This window comes from Nycticebus coucang, chromosome 10 (assembly GCF_027406575.1).
Source record: "Nycticebus coucang isolate mNycCou1 chromosome 10, mNycCou1.pri, whole genome shotgun sequence".
In the NCBI taxonomy this organism is placed as follows: domain Eukaryota; kingdom Metazoa; phylum Chordata; class Mammalia; order Primates; family Lorisidae; genus Nycticebus; species Nycticebus coucang.
In genome coordinates this window covers 28,773,900-28,792,100 of record NC_069789.1, presented here as the reverse complement: position 1 = coordinate 28,792,100, position 18,201 = coordinate 28,773,900, and the positions used below count along the sequence as shown (strand labels likewise).

The following is an 18,201-nucleotide window of genomic DNA, read 5'->3' as shown; positions in this document are numbered from 1 at the left end:
TGGAAGTCTTAGCCATCACAACTGGGCAAGAAAAGGAGATCAAGGATATCCATATAGGATCAGAAGAGACCAAATTTTCACTCTTCGCAGATGATATGACTGTATATCTGGAAAACACCAGGGATTCTACTACAAAACTCTTAGAAGTGATCAAGGAATACAGCAGCATCTCAGGTTACAAAATCAACTCTCATAAATCTGCAGCCTTTATATATACACCAACAATATTCAAGCTGAAAAAACAGTCAAGGACTCTATTCTATTCACAGTAGTGCCAACAAAGATGAACTATTTGGGAGTTTACCTAACAAAGGATGTGAAAGATCTCTATAAAGAGAACTATGATGGGCAGTGTCTGTGGCTCAAGGACTAGGGCACTGGCCCCATATATCAGAGGTGGCAGGTTCAAAATTGGCCCTGGTCAAAAACTGAAAAATAAAAAGAATTATGAAACCCTAAGAAAAGAAATAGCTGAAGATGTTAACAAATGGAAAAACATACCATGCTCATGGGTGGGGAAGAATCAACATTGTTAATTCTATCCTACCAAAACTGATATACAATTTTAATGCAATCCCTATTAAAGCTCCACTGTCATACTTTAAAGATCTTGAAAAAACCATACTTCATTTTATATGGAATCAGAAAAACCTCGAATAGCCAAGACATTACTCAGAAATAAAAACAAAGCATGAGGAATCACGCTACCAGACCTCAGACTATACTATAAATCGATAGTGATCAAAACAGCATGGTACTCGCACAAAAAAAGAGAAGTAGATGTCTGGAACAGACTAGAGAACCAAGAGATGAATCCAGAAGGAGAGAGATTAAAGATGGCGGCCAAGTAACAGCTTCCCTGCAACTGGGAACAGTGAGTCTGGGGAGACAAGACTCCAGGTATCTCTGGCTGGTGGTATCTGCCTATAATCATCTCTTTGAGGATACAGGGAGCCAGCAAGGGACTTCTGGACCCCAAGAGGAGGACAAAGACAGTGGAAAACTGGCAAGTGGTTGCATGAGTTCGATTGACCTAATCACGCCGGCAACTGTAAGTACAAGCAGCAGTGAGACTGCAAACCAGAAAGGCCTTACCTGTGAACTGTTTCGGTGTTCTTGGACTTGGCACTCAGTTGAACTGCCTTTGGGAGAGCTTGAGCAGGAGTGTGGAGAACTTTGGGCATTGTCTGGGGCCCCAGACTGAGCCACTGAGATGGGCGCAGGAAGCCATTGTGAAAGAACTGCCCCGGCAAGCTCTGATCTCAGGGTCTCAGAGCAAGGATTGGGTGGGTCAAAGTAACCTACTGACTGAGCAGCCTAAAGACGGGGACTGAGCTGCCTTACAGCATTAAGGCAGCAGAGTGAGATGGTTTTGGCACACTGGAGCCTTGGGCTTTTGGCCTGGGTAGAGTGCCGTGACGTCACAGCTCATAGCAACCTCAAACTCCTGGCTTGGCACTGCCAAGACCTCCACAAGAGCTGTGCAGCGACCCCTGACCGGTGACCCGCACCCACCAGGCCTCCACATTTCCCTGACCAGGAACTGCAGGAGCCATGCAACCCTGCCTCCTGTGTTCTCCCAGCTTCCACACTACCCCATTCACCTGGACAGGGATTCTGGTAGCCATGTGCCCTTTGGAGCCCTCCCTGCCTCTGCAGAGCTCTTCTCCTGGCCAGAGACTGCTGGAGCCTTGGGCTCTCTGTGCCAAAGTCACTGGGCACCTGGCACTCCCAGAACCATGCGCACCACCCCCAGACCTGTTTCTGGATCTGGGTGTGCACAAACTGGAGCTGCTTCCACAACCAGAACTCTGTAGCTAGAGCAGCCCCAGAGGAACTACACAGGGTCACTCCCTACAAAGATCCAGTAACAATAGAGTGATCCCACTGGGGTCTAATCTTGGAGAGACACCTCCCCAACTCTGAGGACAGCCAGAGGCAATGGTGAAAAATAATCATAGGCGAAATCAACAGAAAAACTCTGGCAATATGAATAATCAGAGTAGATCAACTCCCCCAAGGATCAATGGGGCAGAAACAGCACAAGACCCCATGCACAAACAAATAGCTGAGATGTCAGAAATTGAAAGCAGATAAGATCGAATTAGAATTCCAAAAGTTATCTCAAGAATTCAACGGATTCAAAGACCAAATGACCAAAGATTCCCACACATTGAGACAAGAAGTTGCATCCCTCAAAGATCTGAGAAACACAGTAGAATCCCTCAGTAACAGAATGGAGCAAGCAGAAGAAAGGATTTATGACATTGAAGACAAAGCTTTCAGACGCTCCCAAACCCTCAAAGAAGAAGAGAAATGGAGAGCAAAAACAGATCACTCTCTCAGAGAGCTCTCGGATAATTTGAAGAAAACTAATATTTGTCTTATAGGGATCCCCGAAAGTGACGAAGTGGCTTCACAAGGCACAGAGTTTCTTCTCCATGAGATTATGAAGGAGAACTTTCCAGACATGCCAAGAGAGTCCGAAATTCAGATAGCAGACAGTTTCAGAACTCCAGCACGACTCAACCCAAATAAGACATCCCCAAGACACATCATAATCAATTTCACTAAAGTTAATATGAAGGAGAAAATTCTGAAAGCTGCCAGACAAAAGAAAACCATTACCTACAAGGGGAAGAATATCAGAATAACTGCAGATCTCTCTGATGAAACCTTTCAAGCTAGAAGAGGATGGTCATTGACTTTTAATCTCCTAAAACAAAATAACTTTCAACCCAGGATCCTGTACCCAGCTAAACTGAGCTTCATTTATGATGGAGAAATTAAATACTTCAACGACATTCACATATTGAAGAAATTTGTCACAACTAAACCAGCTCTCCAGGACATTCTTAGACCTATCCTCCATAAAGACCAGCGTAATTCTCCACCACAAAAGTAAACCCATCCAAAAAATTTTTGATCAAATTCCAACTTCCACAGTCGCAAAAGGATTAAAAATGTCCACCGGTCTCTCGAAAGGCTTATCAATACTCTCAATTAATGTGAATGGTTTAAATTGTCCTCTAAAGAGGCATAGGTTGGCGGACTGGATACAAAAACTCAAGCCAGATATCTGCTGCATCCAAGAATCGCATCTTACATTAAAGGACAGATATAGACTCAAGGTGAAGGGATGGCTATCTATATTCCAGGCAAATGGAAAGCAGAAAAAAGCAGGCATTGCAAGCCTGTTCACAGTCACAATAGGCTTTAAACCAACAAAAATAATTAAGGATAAGGATGGACACTTCATATTTGTTAAAGGTAATACTCAATATGATGAGATCTCAATTATTAATATTTATGCACCCAACCACAACGCACCTCAATTTTTAAGAGAAACTCTCACAGACATGAGCAACTCGATTTCCTCCACTTCCATAGTAGTTGGAGATTTTAACACCCCTTTAGCAGTCCTGGATAGATCCTCCAAAAAGAAGCTAAGCAAAGAAATCTTAGATTTAAACTCAACCATTCAACATCTGGACTTAACAGACATCTACAGAACATTTCATCCCCAAAAAACTGAATACACATTCTTCTCAGCAGCCCACGGAACATACTCCAAAATCGACCACATCCTAGGCCACAAATCTAACCTCAGCAAATTTAAAAAAATAGAAATTATTCCTTGCATCTTCTCAGACCATCATGGAATAAAAGTTGAACTAAATAACAACAGGAACTTGCATACCCATACAAAAACATGGAAGCTAAACAACCTTATTCTGAAGGGTACATGGGTTATAGATGAGATTAAGAAGGAAATCACCATATTTTTGGAACAAAACAACAATCAAGACACGAATTACCAGAACCTCTGGGATACTGCAAAGGCAGTCCTAAGAGGGAAATTTATAGCACTGCAAGCCTTCCTCAAGAAAACGGAAAGAGAAGAAGTCAATAACTTAATGGAACATCTCAAGCAACTGGAGAAAGAAGAACACTTCAACCCCAAACGCAGCAGAAAAAAAGAAATAAACAAAATCAGAGCAGAACTGAATGAAATTGAAAACAAAAGAATTATACAACAGATCAATAAATCCAAAAGCTGGTTTTTTTGAAAAGATCAAGAAAATAGATAAACCTTTGGCCAACCTAACCAGGAAAAAAAGAGTAAAATCTCTAATTTCATCAATCAGAAATGGTAATGATGAAATAACAACAGACCCCTCAGAAATTCAAAAAATCCTTAACAAATACTACAAGAAACCCTACCTCACAAATATGAAAATCTGAAAGAAATCGACCAATACCTGGAAGCACACCACCTCCCAAGACTTAGCAAGAACGAAGTGGAAATGTTGAACAGGCCTATATCAAGTTCTGAAATAGCATCAACTATACAAAATCTCCCTAAAAAGCAAAGCCCAGGACCAGATGGCTTTACGTCAGAATTCTACCAAACATTTAAAGAAGAACTAGTACCTATACTACTAAACCTCTTCCAAAATATAGAAAAAGAAGGAATATTACCCAACACATTCTACAAAGCAAACATCACCTTGATCCCCAAACCAGGGAAAGACCCAACAAGGAAAGAAAATTATAGACCAATATCACTAATGAATATAGATGCTAAAATACTCAATAAGATCCTAACAAAGAGAATCCAGCAACACATCAACAAAATCATACACCATGACCAAGTCGGATTTATCCCAGGGTCTCAAGGCTGGTTCAATATACGTAAATCTATAAATGTAATTCAACACGTAAACAAACTTAAAAATAAAGACCACATTGATTCTTTCAATTGACGCAGAAAAAGCTTTTGATAATATCCAGCATCCCTTCATGATCAGAGCACATAAGAAAATTGGTATAGAAGGGACATTTCTTAAACTCATAGAGGCCATCTACAGCAAACCCACAGCCAATATCATATTGAATGGAGTTAAATGGAAATCATTTCCACTTAGATCAGGAACCAGGCAAGGTTGCCCATTGTTTCCATTGCTCTTTAACATTGTAATGGAAGTTTTAGCCATTGCAATTAGGGAAGAAAAGGCGATCAAGGGTATCCACATAGGGTCAGAAGAGATCAAACTTTCACTCTTCGCAGATGATATGATCATATATCTGGAAAACACTAGGGATTCTACTACAAAACTTTTAGAAGTGATCAAGGAATATAGCAATGTCTCAGGCTACAAAATCAACACCCATAAATCTGTAGTCTTTATATATACCAACAATAACCAAGCCAAACAAACCGTCAAGGACTCTATTCCTTTCACAGTAGTGCCAAAGAAGATGAAATATTTGGGAGTATACCTAACAAAGGACGTGAAAGATCTCTGCAAAGAGAACTATGAAACTCTAAGAAAACAAATAGCCGAAGATGTTAACAGATGGAAAAATATACCATGCTCATGGCTGGGAAGAATCAACATTGTTAAAATGTCCATACTGCCCAAAGCAATATATAATTTTAATGGAATTCCTATTAAAGCTCCATTGTCATACTTAAAGATCTTGAAAAAATAATACTTCATTTTATATGGAATCAGAAAAATCCTTGAATAGCCAAAACATTACTGAGCAATAAAAACAAAGCAGGAGGAATCACGCTACCAGACCTGAGACTGTACTATAAATCCATAGTGATCAAAACAGCATGGTACTGGCACAAAAGCAGAGAAGTAGATGTCTGGAACAGAATAAAGAACCAAGAGATGGATCCAGCTACTTACCGTTATTTGATCTTTGACAAGCTAATTAAAAACATTCAGTGGGGAAAAGATTCCCTATTTAACAAATGGTGCTGGGTAAACCGGCTGGCAACCTGTAGAAGATTGAAACTGGACCCCCACCTTTCACCATTAACTAAGATAGACTCTCACTGGATAAAAGATTTTAACTTAAGACATGAAACTATAAAAATACTAGAAGAGAGTGCAGGGAAAACCCTTGAAGAAATCGGTCTGGTCGAGTATTTTATGAGGAGGACCCCCTGGGCAATTGAAGCAGCTTCAAAAATACATTACTGGTACCTGATCAAACTAAAAAGCTTCTGCGCAGCTAAGAACATAGTGAGTAAAGCAAGCAGACAGCCCTCAGATGGGAGACAATATTTGAAGGTTATACCTCCGATAAAGGTCTAATAACCAGAATCCACAGAGAACTCAAATTTATTAGCAAGAAAAGAACACGTGACCCCATTTCCGGGTGGGCAAGGGACTTAAAGAGAAACTTCTCTAAGGAAGACCAACGCAAAATCTACAAACACATGAAAAAAAGCTCATCATCCTTAATCATCAGAGAAATGCAAATCAAAACTACTCTGAGATATCACCTAACCCCAGTAAGAGTAGCCCACGTAACAAAATCCCAAAACCAGAAATGTTGGCGTGGATGTGGAGGAAAGGGCACACTTCTACACTGCTGATGGGAATGCCCACTAATACGTTCCTTCTGGAAGGATGTTTGGAGAATACTTAGAGACCTAAAAATAGACCTGCCATTTGATCCTATAATTCCTTTAGTAGGTTTATACCCAGAAGACCAAAAGTCACAATATAACAAAGACATCTGTACCAGAATGTTCATTGCAGCCCAATTCATAATTGCTAAGTTATGGAAGAAGCCCAAGTGCCCATCGACTCACGAATGGACTAGCAAATTGTGGTACATGTATACCAAGGAATAATATGCAGCCTTAAAAAAAGATGGAGACTTTACCTCTTTCATGTTTACATGGATGGAACTGGAACATATTCTTCTCAGGAAAGTATCTCAGGAATGGAAGAAAAAGTATCCAATGTACTCAGCCCTACTATGAAGCTACATTATAGCTTTCACATGAAGACTATAACCCAACTATAGCACAAGACTATGGGGAAAGGGCCACGGAAGGGGAAGGGACTGGGGAGGTTTTGGTGGAGGGAGGGTAATGGGTGGGGCCACTTCTATGGTGCATCTTAGAATGGGTACAGGCAATTGCACTAATGTACACAGCTATGATTTAACAATTAAAAAAAATTATATGTATAAGACCATACAACATATTAAAACACTCAAGATTATGAAAATAATTTGAATATATAAGAACGAGATGCAATAAATTTAATGTTCAAAATTTCAAGTGAAAAAAAAAAAGAGATGAATCCAGCTACTTACCGTTATCTGATCTTTGACAAGCCAATTAAAAACATTCAGTGGGGAAAAGATTCCCCATTTAACAAATGGTGCTGGGTGAACTGGCTAGCAACCTGTAGAAGACTGAAACGGGACCCCCACCTTGCACCATTAACTAAGATAGACTCTCACTGGATTAAAGATTTAAACTTAAGACATGAAACTATAAAAATACTAGAAGAAAGTGCAGGGAAAACACTTGAAGAAATTGGTCTAGGTGAACATTTTATGAGGAGGACCCTCCCCCCCATCAGGGCAATTGAAGCAGCTTCAAAAATACAGTACTGGGACCTGATCAAACTAAAAAGTTTCTGCACAGCCAAGAACACAGTAAGTAAAGCAAGCAGACAGCCCAGAATCCAGAGAACTCAAACGTGTTGGCAAGAAAAAAAAACAAGAAACAAAAAACAATTGATCCCATCTCAGGGTAGGCAAGGGACGTGAAGAGAAACTTCCCTAAAGAAGACAGGCACATGGCCTACAGACATATGAAAAAATGCTCATTATCCTTAATCATCAGAGAAATGCAAATCAAAACTACTTTGAAATCAGCTAACTCCTGTAAGATTAGCCCACATCACAAAATCCCAAAACCAGAGACGTTGGCATGGTTGTGGAGAAAAAGGAACACTTCTACATTGCTGGTGGAATGCATACTAATATGGTCCTTTTGGAAAGATGTTTGTAGAACACTTAGGGATCTAAAAATAGACCTGCCATTCAATCCTACCATTCTTCTACTAGGTATATATCCAGAAGACCAAAAACCACATTATAACAAAGATATTTGTACCAGAATGTTTATTGCAGCCCCATTCATAATTCTTAAGTCATGGAAGAAACCCAAGTGCCCATCGACTCACAGATGGATTAATAAATTGTGGTATATGGTATATGTGGTATATGTACACCATGGAATATTGTGCAGCCTTAAAGAAAGATGGAGATTTTACTTCTTACATGTTTACGTGGATGGAGCTGGAACATATTTTTAGCCAAGTATCTCAGGAATGGAAGAAAAAGTATCCAATGTACTCAGTCCTACTATGAAAGAAATTTATAACTTTCATATGAAATCTATAACCCAATTATAGCCCAATAAGAAGGGGAAAGGGGAGAGGGAGGGGAGGGAAGAGGAGAGGATGGGTAATTGGTGGGACCACACCTATGGTTCAGCTTAGAAAGGTACATGTGAAATTTACTAATTGTAGAATATATATGTCTCAACACAATAGTTAAGAAAATGCCGTGAAGGCTATGTTAACCAGTTTAATGAAAATATTTCAAATTGTATATAAAATTTACCCCATGATTGCATTAATGTACTCGGCTATGATTTAATGAAAAACAAACAAACAAAAAACCCTCCTGAATGTGGCCACTCTCCCAAAGAAAGTGGCCATCATCCACTATAATTGGATCTGTTTTATTGTTTATAAAGAATTCTTTATAAGGAATAAAATCCAATTTCCAAAAGCAACCAAAAAGCCAATATAGAAGCCAAATGGGCTGCTCAATGCCCCTACATTCCCCCCTACCCCAGAAGGCCAGTACTTGGTCCTTTGATAAAGTCTCTCCAGTATATTTCCACATGAAGAGAATGGTTCCTTCAACAGGGAAAATTTATTCTTCTTTCCTCCCAAGCACAGAATATCCTCTCTTTCCTCCACAATAGCCTTAACATTGGCTTCAGACCTCTTTATACCCTTCTTTCTCTGCTCCTTTTTCACCCATGACTATCTTTCCTTTTAAAACAAATAACTCAGTCTTGCACAATCTGCACCCTCATCTCCCTCCAGGGGGCCTCAAAAGCTCGCCTTTTCCCACACATCAGGCTCCAGGCCAAACCCCTGCATATGATTGGCAGACTGAGTTCACCCACATGTCCTCTGTACAACAATATAGACTTCTTCTAGTTTGGGTCGATACCCTCTCAGGGTGGGTTGAAGCCTTCCCCACGACAGGCAAAAAAACCTATGAAGTTGTCTCCACCCTCCTCCACTACATTATTCCTAGATTCAGCCTTCCCAACTCCATTCAGAGTGACAACAGCCCAGCTTTCATTAGCCAGATCACCTCCCAAACCTTATAAGCCCTAGGAGTTCAGTGGCACTTACATGTCCCTTACAGGCCCCAATAATCATGAAAAATAGAAAAAATGAATGACATCCCTTAATCAACATCTCACCAAATTAGTGCTCCAACACAAACAAGATTGGATTCAGACCCCCTCTTTTACAGCCCTTCTGAAATGGTGTATGACAAAACTATTATTCTAGGCCCTGGACCCCCTCCAGACTGTATCATAGGAGACTATTTTCCCATTCTCCACGAAACCAGGTACAAACTTAGAAAAAAAAAATAAACCAGCTCTTACCCCGACCCTCAGTAAAAAAAGTCAGAGACCAATTGGCAGGACAAGTTTTCCTCAGATCTCCCTTGCTCCATAGAACTCTATCTCCTTACCGGACAGGCACTCACACCATGCTTTATAGCATCCCCATGGCCATTTGCCTCTTAGACCCCCCAGTCTGGATCCACCAATCCTGAATAAAGCTGTGCCCTACAGAAAAACCTCCAACACTGGAAGATCCCCCACTGGAAATCACAAGGACTCTCCTCCACCACCTTAAAAGTCACCAGGATCCTCAAAGAATCCACCTCCACATAAATGTGTAACTTTCCTCCCCTATTTTTCCCTTTTCTCCAGAACTTCTCTTGAGATGCCTGACTACTCTCACATGTTCAAAGCTGGAATGATCTCTTGTAGCCTTTAGAGATCTGTGGCTACAAGATACCTTCCAAGACTTCCCCCCCTGAGGAAACCTAGATTTTCCTCTTCTTTCTGGCTATCCCTCCTGTCAGTCCTGGCCCATCTCCCCTCCCCCTCAACCCTGACTGAATAGGTTGTCTTACCCCTGAATCTCATATCTCCATGAATACCGCACCAACCCCCATTTCCATGTCAACTATGCCTGATTCTTTTTTTTTTTTTTTTTTTTTTTTTAGGACCAGAATTCAAAGTATCTGTGTAACTTTATTCAATAGATTTCTCCTCCATTTCCTTACTGATGAAATAAAGGATTAATAATCTCAAAGCTTCCTTCAATCTAGAAAATGCCATCTCTCTCTGATATTATATCACGAGTAACAACAGGTTCCATCTATCCCACAAAGTTGTTTTTTTTTTTTTTTTTTTTTAATTTTTTTATTAAATCATAAGTGTATACAATGATATGATTATGGGGCATCATACACTCACTTCATAAACCATTTGACACATTTTTATCCCAGTGGTTAACATAGCCTTTCCGGCGTTATCTCAGTTACTGTGCCAAAACATTTATATTCTACATTTACCAAGTTTCGCAAATACCCCTGTAATATGCACCACAGGTGTGATCCCACCGATTCCCCTCCCTCTACCCACCCCCCCCTTTCCCACTTCCCCCTATTGTTAAGTTGTAGCTGGGTTATAGCTTTCATGTGAGAGTCCCAAATTAGTTTCATAGTAGGGCTGTGTACATTGGATATTTTTTCTTCCATTCTTGGGATACTTTACTAAGAAGAGTATGTTCCAGCTCCATCCATGTAAACATGAAAGAGGTAAAGTCTCCATCTTTCTTTAAGGCTGCATAGTATTCCATGGTATACATATACCACAATTTATTAATCCATTCGTGGATCGATGGGCACTTCGGCTTTTTCCATGACTTAGCAATTATGAATTGGGCTGCAATAAACATTCTGGTACAAATATCTTTGTTATGTTGTGATTTTTGGTCTTCTGGGTATATGCCCAGCAGAGGAATTACAGGATTGAATGGCAGATCTATTTTTAGATCTCTGAGTGTTCTCCATATATCCCTCCAAAAGGAATGTATTAATTTGCATTCCCACCAGCAGTGCAGAAGTGTTCCCTTTTCTCCGCATCCACGCCAACATCTCTGGTCTTGAGATTTTGTGATATAGGCTAGTCTCATTGGAGTTAGATGATATCTCAAAGTAGTTTTGATTTGCATTTCTCTGATGATTAAAGATGATGAGCATTTTTTCATATGTCTGAAGGCCGTGCGCCTGTCTTCTTCAGAGAAGTTTCTCTTCAAATCCCTTGCCCAGCCTGCGATGGGATCCCTTGTTTTTTTCTTGCTGATGCGTTTGAGTTCTCTGTGGATTCTGGTTATTAAACCTTTGTCAGAGTTATACCCTGCAAATATCTTCTCCCATTCTGAGGGCTGTCTGCTTGCTCTGCTTACTGTGTTCTTAGCTGTGCAGAAGCTTTTTAGTTTGATCAAGTCCCAGTAGTGTATTTTTGAAGCTGCTTCAATTGCCCGGGGGGTTCTCCTCATGAAATACTCACCCAGACCAATTTCTTCAAGGGTTTTCCCTGCATTCTCCTCTAGTATTTTTATAGTTTCATGTCTTAAGTTTAAATCTTTAATCCAATGAGAGTCTATCTTAGTTAATGGTGAAAGGTGTGGGTCTAATTTCAGTCTTCTGCAGGTTGCCAGCCAGTTCACCCAGCACCATTTGTTAAATAGGGAATCTTTTCCCCACTGAATGTTTTTAATTGGCTTGTCAAAAATCAAATAGCGGTAAGTAGCTGGATTCATCTCTTGGTTCTCTATTCTATTCCAGATATCTACTTCTCTGTTTTTGTGCCAATACCATGCTGTTTTGATCACTATCGATTTGTAGTAAAGTCTGAGGTCTGGTAGTGTGATTCCTCCTGTTTTGTTTTTATTTCTGAGTAATGTCTTGGCTATTCGAGGTTTTTTCTGATTCCATGTAAAACGAAGTAATGTTTTTTCAAGATCTTTAAAATATGACAGTGGAGCTTTAATAGGGAGTGCGTTGAAAGTATATATTGCTTTGGGTAGTATGGACATTTTGATAATGTTGATTCTTCCTAGCCATGAGCATGGTATGTTTTTCCATTTGTTAACATTTTCAGCTATTTCTTTTCTTAGAGTTTCATAGTTCTCTTTATAGAGATCTTTCACGTCTTTTGTTAGGTAAATTCCCAAATATTTCATCTTCTTTGGCACTACTGTGAATGGGATAGAGTCCTTAACTGCTTTTTCAATTTGACTGTTGTTGGTGTATATAAAGGCTACCGATTTATGAATGTTGATTTTGTAACCTGAGACGCTGCTGTATTCCTTGATCACTTCTAGGAGTTTTGTAGTAGAGTCCCTAGTGTTTTCCAGATACACAATCATATCATCTGCGAAGAGCGAGAGTTTGATCTCTTCTGACCCTATATGGATACCCTTGATCGCCTTTTCTTCCCTAATTGCGGTGGCTAAAACTTCCATTACAATGTTGAAAAGCAATGGAGACAATGGGCAGCCTTGTCTGGTTCCTGATCTGAGTGGAAATGATTCCAATTTAACTCCATTCAATATGATATTGGCTGTGGGTTTGCTGTAGATAGCCTCTATCAGTTTAAGAAAAGTCCCTTCTAGACCAATTTTCTTGAGTGTTCTGATCATGAAGGGATGCTGGATATTATCAAAAGCTTTTTCTGCATCAATTGAGAGAATCATATGGTCTTTGTTTTTTAATTTGTTTATGTGCTGAATTACATTTATAGATTTACGTATATTGAACCAGCCTTGAGACCCTGGGATAAAACCAACTTGGTCATGATGTATAATTTGTTTGATGTGTTGCTGGATTCTGTTTGTTAGGATCTTGTTGAATATTTTTGCATCTATATTCATTAGTGATATTGGTCTATAATTTTCTTTTCTTGTTGGGTCTTTTCCTGGTTTGGGGATCAGGGTGATATTTGCTTCATAGAACGTGTTGGGTAGTCTTCCTTCTTTTTCTACATTTTGGAACAGGTTGAGTAATATAGGTACTAATTCCTCTTTAAAGGTTTGGTAGAATTCTGACGTGAAACCATCTGGTCCCGGGCTTTTCTTTTTAGGGAGGTTTTGTATAGTTGATGCTATTTCTGAACTTGATATGGGTCTGTTCAACATTTCCACTTGATTCTGGTTAAGTCTTGGAAGGTGGCGTGCTTCCAAGTATCGGTCTATTTCCTTCAGATTTTCATATTTCTGAGAATAAAGTTTCTTGTAATATTCATTAAGGATTTTTTGGATTTCTGATGAGTCTGTGGTTATTTTGTCTTTGTTGTTTCTGATTGATGATATTAGAGATTTTACTCTTTTTTTCCTGATTAGGTTGGCCAGAGGTTTATCTATTTTATTGAACTATGCCTGATTCTTACCTCAGACTCCCTCTTTCCCTAGCCACACTTACACGCCAGCACACTGCTATAATGTTACCAAAACCTCTGAATGTTCTTATGGAGGAAAGAAGTCCTGGACCGACAAAATAATGGGCACTTGAATGCCCCAGAGGTGGAGTTGGGACTACTGTCTGCTGGACCTACCTCATGCATGTAAGATTATCAGATGGAGAAAGAGTCCAGGGCATATCACATCAGCAAGAAACAGGAAAACTCATCCCCCCCCCCAAAAAAAAAGGAAGAAAAACTCTCTTTTAGTACAACCCCACCCCCTTCACCACATAAAGAGTTAAACCTCACTGTCCTGCAAAACCTACAGCAATACTCCCTTATTCCCTGGCTTTTAAACACCTCCTTCTCAGCTGCCCTGAACTCTTCCTCACTCCTCTCCCCCCCAGGATGCTGGATGTGCCTCTCCTTACACCAACATCTTTTCCATCCCATACCCATACCCAAGACATATAACTTCCATTCCAGCAGAGAAAAACATAGCTCTGTTTGGCCCGATATCTATGGGCTTTCCACCCCTAGGCTCCCCTAATTTAACCTGCTTCAATTTCACTAGTACAGGAGACTGTGGGCTTTGTAAAACCTGAGCCCTCCCAAATCGACTCTTCCCTTGTCTAACTCTTCCTGTACTCCTCTGGGAATATTTTTCCTCTGTGACTGCTCCATCTATTGGTGCCTGCATGCTAACCACTCCGGTCTTTGCATTTGAGTTTTCCTCACCCCACCAAATCTCTTTTGTAAATGACTTCTTCCTAACTCAGGCCCTGACGTATCCCCCTACTTCCAGATTAAAAAAAGCCCTCTTCCTCCATGTACTTCTTGGAACAGGTATCATGGCTGGACCTGGCACAGGCATTGCAGGAATTAGTACATCTCACTTTTACCACCAACTCTACCTAGAATTCAATGAAAATATGGAAAAAATAGCCAACTCTTTAGTTAACCTACAATCCCAAATTAGTTATTTAGCTTCAGTCACCCTCCAAAATCGCTGAGCCTTAGATTTAGTTACAGTAGAAAAACGAGGCACATGCATTTTTCTGGGAGAAGAATGTTATTTCTTTGTCAACCAGTCAGGTATAGTCACAGGAAAAGTAAAAGAGCTCTGAGAATGAATAAAACAGAGATAAACAAATATTGAATCATCTAATTCCATGTCATTTAATTCCTGGTCTCCTTGGTTACTTTCTATTTTATGATCTTTCTCATCCTCAGTTTTAGACCAATAGTCCTCAGTTTTGGACCAATAGTCCTCCACCTCATCTCCCAATTTATTGACCAGGCAGTCACCCTAAAAACAAACCGCTCATATCTTTGCCCTATGAGGATATCAACCAGTTCAGACTGAAGACCCAGGAATGTTCTGATGAACACCACCCCCTCCCTCCTCCCTTTTTTTCCTTTATAGGTAGCCCATGACCAACTCCTACAACAGGAAGCAGTGAAAGAGACACAACGTCCATTACCCCGTGTTCTTATAATAGACTAAAAAGACTGGGTTGATAGGGCTGAGCACAAAGGCCCTTAAAATAAAGCTGAGTACAAAAGCCCACTGAACAGGGCCAAGTACACAAGTCCCGCCCAGAAAAGGAAGAGTGCACCAACCTGGGAACCCCTGACCCTTATATTCCCGTCCTGCCCTGCCCCTTACACTGATTTCCTTTTTGAACTCAGCACACTCACATCTAAGTGAATAAATGGCCTAGTTGCCTACACTGTATCTGGACTCTGTTTCCTTTTCTTCATGTCTCAGAAGAACCTCTCACAAAGGGGGAGAGCAGCATATGAAATTTGATGTACTATGTGACTACACCATCAGAAACACACGTGCAGCAGAGACACAGGCATGAAATTCAACACGTTTACAACAATTATGTAACAAACTATATTTCTTGGTATTTCCCAAATTTTCTTTAAAGCACATGAATTGCTTCAAATAGCAAAAGCATAATTAAAATTACTATAAAAATAAATGAAATGCTGCCATATAAAACCCTGTCCCCACTTAAAATATTTAGAAATGTTATACTGACACATGTTCAGATTTGTAAAATGTGTATTATGGTTTAGTTGAAGGACATATCAATAAAGTGAAAATTTATCTAAAAACATTTTACACCTTTAAAAAGAATTCTTAAAAATGAATGAAGTTGGCTGGGTACCGTGGCACATGCCTATTATTCTTGCACTTTGGGAGGCCAGTGCAGGAGGATCTCTTGAGGTCATGAGTTCAAGAACAGCTTGGGCAAGAATGAGACCGTGTGGTGGGCACCTATAATCCCAGCTACTCAGGAGTCTGATGCAGGAAGATTGCGTGAACCCAGGACTCTGAGGTTGCAGTGAATGTGATGGCACCACCACACTCTAGTTGGAGTGACAAAGCAAGATCCTGTCTTAACAAAAAAAGTGATGAAGTTGGTTGGCAGTGAAAGATATGGATTGGAAGCCCCAAGTACATCTGCATCAGTCTTGTGCACTTCTGGCACCTGCTCAGGACTTCTCCTCCTCTTTCTTGGAGAACTCCTGTTCACTTCTGGGCAACTCACTGTCAGCTCTAGGTCTAAGAGTGGCCAGACCCTTGCCATTCACTTGTTCAGAAATTAGCACGGGACTTAATTCATAAGAAGGAGCAAAAGACAAAAAAAAATTTTCTGAGCTTTCTGAGAATATCCTCATTAGTTTTTCTGGACTAAATCATCTTTCTTTTTTTCAGATATCCAGTGGGAGCAGGGTACTAAGTTCACCCAAGGTCTTTGTAAACATTTAAAATATGAGTATGATAAAAAATCAAAAAAGCACAATAGGATATAACAAAATACAAGACTCAAGGTATTTCCCCCCCCCACAAGACCTTCAGTGTTCTCTCACATAAGGTAACCACTGTTAACAGTTCATGCTTTTTGTTTCAAAACTTTACTTGGATTTCTTGAATCTAAAATACACCTGCTTTTATAAGCATGAGTGCTTTAAATAGTATATATATGTTTTAATAATTCTTAAAAATAACTTATTTTCTGGGTGGTGCCTGTGGCTCAAAGGAGAAGGGCACTAGCCCTATATACCAGAGGTGGTAGGTTCAAACCTGGCTCCAGTCAAAAACTGCAAAAACAAACAAACAAACAAAAAACAAAAATCATATTTTCCTAAAAATTTTTAAAAATTCAACAATACATTTTATAGATCTTTACACATAAGCACATACCTCATTATTTGGATTCACCAGAGCTTAGGTAACCAGAATCTTACTACTATGTAGCACATATTCAAATTGTTTTCAGCATTATGTTATTACAAATCTCCTGTAATAAACATCCCTAAGATAAATTTAAATGGAATTGTCAAATTCCCCCGAGAGGTTGTACTAATACATAGTCATACCAAAAGGATGTCAGCATCTTTTAATAGTTACACAATATTTCATCATGTGTATGTACCATAGTTAGCTGAACCATTCCCTTGAACCTGGATATTTATTTCAAGGAAGCAAGTAAATAGGAAATAATAATAATTGCTTGCCTGCCACAGTGGAGGCACTTTCATCTTCAGAAAACAGTTAAATATTTCTTCCAATTCTTCAGTGAGGACGATCTCTCCCTTTATAGCAAGCTGAAGATCTTTTAAAGATTTATGTATGACAGATAATAACTTATCAAATCGTTCAATTTCTTGGTTCAAAAAGGTTAACAAGACAGAATGGATTAGGGGATCATAACCTGGATTTAAAAAAAAGACAAAATTTTGATAGTTTATAAATTAAAAAGAGGCTTTACATGGAGGGGAATAGGTTTTGAAAATTGAAGGAATTTCATATATTTTGATAAGAGGCTGATAAACATTTTCTGTAGAAGGTCAGATGGCAAATATTTTAGGGCTTGTGGGCCATACCCTCTGCCAAATCTAGTCAATTCTGCCCTTGTAGGAAGGAGCCATAGACAATATCTAAGTGACTGTATGTGGCTGCATTCCAATAAAGCATAGCTCACCTATGCACCTAAATGTGAATTTCACATTTGTGTTACAAAGTATGATTCCTTTTTTTTTTTTTTATTAAATCATAGCTGTGTACATTGATATGATCATGGGGCTTCACTAGCTTCACACTAGCTTCACACACCGTTTGACACACTTTCATCACACTGGTTAACATGGCCTTCCTGGCACAAAGTATGATTCTTTTTTTGATTTTTTTTTTTTTTTGTAGAGACAGAGTCTTACTTTATGGCCCTCGGTAGAGTGCCGTGGCCTCACACAGCTCACAGCAACCTCCAACTCCTGGGCTTAAGCGATTCTCTTGCCTCAGCCTCCCGAGTAGCTGGGACTACAGGTGCCCGCCACAACGCCTGGCTATTTTTTTTTGATTTTTTTAACCATTAAAAAGTGTGAAAACTATCTTAGTTTGCAGGTTGTATAAAAACAAGTGGTGGGCTAGATTTTCCCCATGAACCCTAATTTGCAGACCCTTGGTCAAGGCTTTACAATAGTATTATTTTGGGACACTATTGCTCCACATTTGATTTCAAAATGAATGTTTTAAAAGTGTTAGAATATAGATGCTAAAATTTAACTAGGAAAATTACCACAGTCCAGCAATGTAGCTCCTTAGAGCTGGGCCAGGAGCCAACTCTGGGGAACCAGGCCCCTCTCCCAGAGCCTGCCCTGACTCCACTTAGTGCCTCAGAGTCAAGAGGTCTTCTAGCAGAGGGATTGTCTAAACTTCACTGCCCAAAATGCTGTGCCAGCAGGCAGAGAGGTAGAAAGGCAGAGAGAACAGGGACCTAAAACTT

General features: G+C 39.8%; 1 protein-coding gene across 1 annotated transcript in view; it reads right to left on the bottom strand.

The window, feature by feature from the left end:
- DNAH14 (dynein axonemal heavy chain 14) overlaps window positions 1-18,201 on the bottom strand; it is an 862,921-nt gene that overhangs the window by 36,986 nt on the left and 807,734 nt on the right. Inside the window, 1 exon segment of the mRNA XM_053607548.1 lies at window positions 16,934-17,130. Coding sequence (XP_053463523.1) covers window positions 16,934-17,130 — 197 coding nt within the window.